The 4538-nt window shown below is 32.2% G+C and overlaps 1 protein-coding gene across 2 annotated transcripts; it reads right to left on the bottom strand.

Moving 5' to 3' along the window:
- Positions 1–222: 222 nt before the first annotated feature.
- Positions 223–4196, bottom strand: LOC145141025 (TLC ATP/ADP transporter). Of its 2 annotated transcripts, XM_079074383.1 has the most exons (13): positions 3952–4196; positions 3694–3858; positions 3276–3374; positions 3061–3192; positions 2918–2986; positions 2744–2840; positions 2493–2595; positions 2193–2415; positions 2001–2114; positions 1780–1911; positions 965–1045; positions 649–765; positions 224–526 (listed from the first exon to the last, which is right to left on the bottom strand). In XM_079074383.1, the coding sequence occupies exons 1-13, from the start codon at positions 4054–4056 to the stop codon at positions 440–442; spliced, it is 1524 nt and encodes a 507-aa protein (XP_078930509.1). In that variant the 5' UTR covers positions 4057–4196; the 3' UTR covers positions 224–439. The 2 variants fall into 2 exon arrangements, with proteins under 2 accessions (XP_078930510.1, XP_078930509.1); XM_079074384.1 differs by lacking the exon at positions 3952–4196 and having other exon boundaries at positions 223–526; positions 3276–3354; positions 3694–3728.
- Between the last annotated feature and the right edge of the window lie 342 nt (positions 4197–4538).

Raw genomic sequence — 4538 nt, 5'->3', positions numbered from 1 at the left:
AAAATACCAATGATTCCTTTTGTTTTGTCAGCTCTAGTCTCACGATTACGAGACTATTATATTTATTTATATTATTATTTTAAATAAAGAATAATACAAGGACAGAATATTCATGTGTACGAATAAATCTAACTCAAATGAAAAGACTCTTTATTCTGATTAAAAGGAATCAATCTCCTGTTGCATGTGTCACAAAACTAGCCATAGGCGTAAATTGACATGATACCTTCACAAAATTCCCTTTATATTTTTTCAAATCTTTATTCTTATTTTAACTTCAATATTATCCAAAGACTAAAATCATTCATTTCCCCACATATACTTCAATCCAATTTTTTTTTTTAAACTTCTATTAAAGATTATAATAGTCGTATGTTATTTTGAGATCCAATCATTAGCTATTACACACAACTAATGAAAATTGAAAAATCCACCTTTTTTAGGAGAATGAGAGATTCTGTGATTTGGCAAGTTGTGTTTGTCGACGACCCAAGTGAAATCCCGTAAATATCCATAAAATAGAAATCTGGATAAGATTAAAAGCGAAAAAAATAAAATAAACAAATATATAAATAAGTAAAAAGAGCATAATAATAATAATAATAAGAAGAAAGTAATATAGATAGACAGTTGATGGAATCTGCATACGGGCATAGCATAAAGCGAAATATGTGTCGTTTTGCCATTGAGATTGCTGTAAAGTAACTTATACATCCCAGCTGCTGTAGCATCTCCAAATCTTTGCACAAGTACATCTATGCATACCTGTCAAAAAATACTGTTACTCTGACTCATTGTGATTGTGATTGTGACTGACTGCAGACTGTTTTTTCTTTTCCATTAACCGGTACGGATAAAATAGCTGAATATGTAATGATGTATGTCTGGATAAAGTGTTTCTATTTTGAACGGTCTGAATGAGACTAAATGACGATTTTACCCTTGGACTTCATTGTATTTGTACCTTAGCTTTGTATTTTTCATCTTGTGATACGACGGTGAATAGTAGTTCTCTTCCTGGTCTAGTTACGACATAGGTTACCACCTGCAAAAACCATTAATTACATGTTTCATATTATTATCAGGAAAATTGTCAGAAAAGTCTTCGGAAAAGTTTCACTTTAGTCCCAATTTTTTTTTTTTTGAACATAAAAGTCCCGATTATTTCATTTTGGCTCAAATTAACAAAAAAGTCCTTTTTTTTCTTTTAACAGGAAATGACATATTATCGTGTGTAAAATCAAATAATCGGGACTTTTCTGTTCATTTTTTTTTGGTACTAAAGTGAAACTTTTCTGAAAATATTGAGACTTTTCTGACAATTTCCCTTATTATCAGGGCAAATTTCACAAAAGTCACTAAGTTTACACGAAAATTCGATTTTGACACTGCGTTATTTTTTGTCTCAAATTTGACATTCCGTTTACCAATTTGTTACAATTCTGGTTGCTTGACCGGTCAACCAGATTGCCTACTGATGTGCATGATGACATGTCAGATTTGATGACGTGACATGTTGACATGGCATACCGACGTGTCAAAATTGAAAAAAAAAAATGTCAGAAAATACAATAAGTTTTCACTTTTTTCAATTTTGAGTTTTTGACAGTAAGTTTTCATTTTTTTTTCAATTTTGACCCTCCATTTTTTTGTTCCAAATCGAACATATCATTTTTTTTCCAATTTCCATTCAATGTTGACACTCCATTTTTAGTGACTTTTATGGAATTTACCCTTATTGTTATTGTTATAATTATTATAAAATTAAAGAAAAAAAACCTTCCGGATGGTTTCTGAGAGAGCAACTGAAAAATAAGTTGGCCAAACAGCGATTGTAATTATATTCAAGAAGGATATAAATGGTGCAGAGCAAAGAGCAACAGTAACTCCAGCTACAGTAAGGATCCGACCCTGTAATAAAAAAAAGAAAAAATATAAAATTTTCTTTTTTTTTAATTAAAAAAGTTATTAGAAATATAAATATCTTGGAAGAATTATACTGTTAAAGTAAGCTGTCCAGCAAGGATAAAAACAGCGATAAAACTATTGATTTGTGCAAATAATCGTCTTCTTTCTGTAGGGGTTGTAACAGTTGAGGCAATTACTGTTACTTTCTGCAGTTGAATGAAAAAAGATAAATCAGAAAAATAAATAAATAATAAAATAATAAATAAAGTAATGTTTTTTTTTACCTGGAAGTAGAAGAAGGAGGAGGTGATTGCACCTAGAAATAAGAACAATGATACAATTAACAAATAATTTGAAGACCAGATAAGGGAAAATCCATCTAGTAAAGCCCAGAATCGAGGCTTTGTTGAATCAAGATTTGAAGTTGAAGCAATTGGTGAAGAAGATTGTTTGTGATCAGATGAATCTGGTTCGTTGATCTCATCTTGATCATCAACTTTTGTTTTTCTAGAAATAAAAAAGATGGAAGTTTAAGAGAAGATATTAAAGAAGATTTTTGCATAAGGAAGAAAATAAATAAGAACCTGAGAGAAACCATTTCTTCAGAAGGAACAGATACATCCTTATTGATCCTTTTAGATGTCTGTGCAGCAAATTCCATCAAAAGGGCAGCAAATAGCAATAGATCTGATAACAAAAAAGGCAAAAAGAATTTGTATAAGAGATATGAATCTTAATAAAAGAAGTAATGAACATAAAATAGGTAGATAGATTGCAAAAACCATTTCTCAAAAAACAAAGAGATTCATGATTAATGATTAATGATTAATCTTACATGGTCCCACCCAGGCCATTGCTGTAGCAAACAAGGAACCGAAAAGCTGACCAAGAGTAGCACCAGCACCTATAAATCCAAACAGTCTTGAACCTGACTGAATACAAGATGGAGTTAAATCATGCACAAACACATACTTGCAAACATGGAAGAAAACACATTACACAAACACACCTCATTGTCCATCACATCAATCACTCTTGCCCATGTTGAAGATATAGTTATAAGATTTAGCAGAGCAACCTGTGAATTGTGATCATCAATCAGAAAAACTGAAAAAATATAAGTCAAGATTGAAAGGGAAAAGCATGATATACCCATAAGAAGAACCCTATTCTGACTGAAATGTAAAACCATCCATGCTTGTCCCAATCGCTAGGGTTTGTAGAAACAGGTTCAGTTTCAATCTTTATTTCATCTTTAATGGTGGATGACACGGAGAAGAAACCCTAAACATGTAAAATTTGCTCAATGAGAATGTGAGAAACCGTATCTTAAGTCTCACAACTTGAACAGATGTAATGTACTTTACCTTGAAGGTGGGAAATGTATTTGCAGGAGAAGATAGCGCCCATAATATGAAAAACAGCACAAGACTTGCACTGAAAAACCTGTGTATCAAGACCAAAGCCTGGAATTCAACAAAAACTTATTACAGGAGATGTATGAAGTCCAGATTCATTTAAGTAAAAGCATTTCACATAATCACATTTGAATGTTATATGTTATAGTTATACAGCCATTGAAATTTGAAAAGAAACGCATAACTAATGGAACTTCATAGCAACTCTTTCTTCAATTATTCGAAATCCACACTAAACCTAACTACTGTTAACCTAAAATCATCTTTAGAATCCAGCGCTCGCGCCATTATTTGAACATAAGTTACATAACTGGTAAAATTTCATAAAAATGAGTAAATCGGAGGACATAATGTATGTAGTATGTACCTTAGCTTTAGGAAGATTAGGCAATGAAAAGATGAGAGTTGAAAGAGGGGCAGCAATTAATGTAAGTATCAAGGATCCCACAAAGAGTCCCGGGATATTGCCAATACCCAAGGAGATAGCACCTTCATCCCGTAATGGCAAAACCACAAAATACGCACTTAATACCTGTACATCAGAATGAAATAAGAAGCAAGTAATTATAATTGGGATCGAAATCGTGAAAGACACAAAGTATGTAATCTGGATAGAAGGAATTACAAAGAAGAAAGAAGAGGTGGAGTAGAAAACGGAGTAGGTTTCGTGAGGATGAATATTGAGGAAGAAGGATAGGAAGGACTGAATTGGGGATCTTGCCGCGATCATCTTGTATCTTAGTTTTGTTCAAGAGGGTAGAGACGTTGAAGGCGGTATTGAGATCGGAACAATACATGAAACTTTGCCAGTCAAAACAAAAGATCGCTGAAGTCGCGAAAACAATTTATTCTCCGTCATGTGTTGATTTTGAGAAAGAGTTTTTTGTATCGAAAGCCTTAACTTGGTAAAAAAAAAAGTACATTTTTTTGTTTTATTTTAATATTTATTAATACATGAAAGACAAAATTGCAAAAATGTCAATGTGGTATGTATTTTTATGATGTTTGGTTCAAGCCTCCAATTTTTTGGATTGGCAGACCTTTTGAGTTATTTTGGTTGTGGTTTTGGTAGCTAAATTGAAATGACTAATATACTTTCCTGTTTTTTTTTTATCTTTTTCTATTTAATTTAATGTTTTATTAAATTAAAACATAGGGCCCACACCTCTCTCTCTCTCTCTCTCTCTCTCTCTAACAAGGGACATCTGCATA

Source organism: Lactuca virosa, chromosome 9 (genome assembly GCF_052849685.1).
Source record: "Lactuca virosa cultivar CGN04683 chromosome 9, Lactuca_virosa_CGN04683_v6, whole genome shotgun sequence".
NCBI classification, from domain to species: domain Eukaryota; kingdom Viridiplantae; phylum Streptophyta; class Magnoliopsida; order Asterales; family Asteraceae; genus Lactuca; species Lactuca virosa.
This window is presented reverse-complemented; position numbering and strand designations above follow the sequence as displayed.

Bases quoted from the DNA above. Each gene is read 5' to 3' on its own strand.
- LOC145141025 (XM_079074383.1), bottom strand. From the start codon at position 4,056: ATGATCGCGGCAAGATCCCCAATTCAGTCCTTCCTATCCTTCTTCCTC. The intron at 2,115-2,192 runs GTAAAAAAAAAC...ATTCAACTGCAG, and splicing joins CCTCCTTCTTCTACTTCCAG to AAAGTAACAGTAATTGCCTC. The intron at 527-648 runs GTATGCAGATTC...AATCTTATCCAG, and splicing joins TTTCGCTTTATGCTATGCCC to ATTTCTATTTTATGGATATT.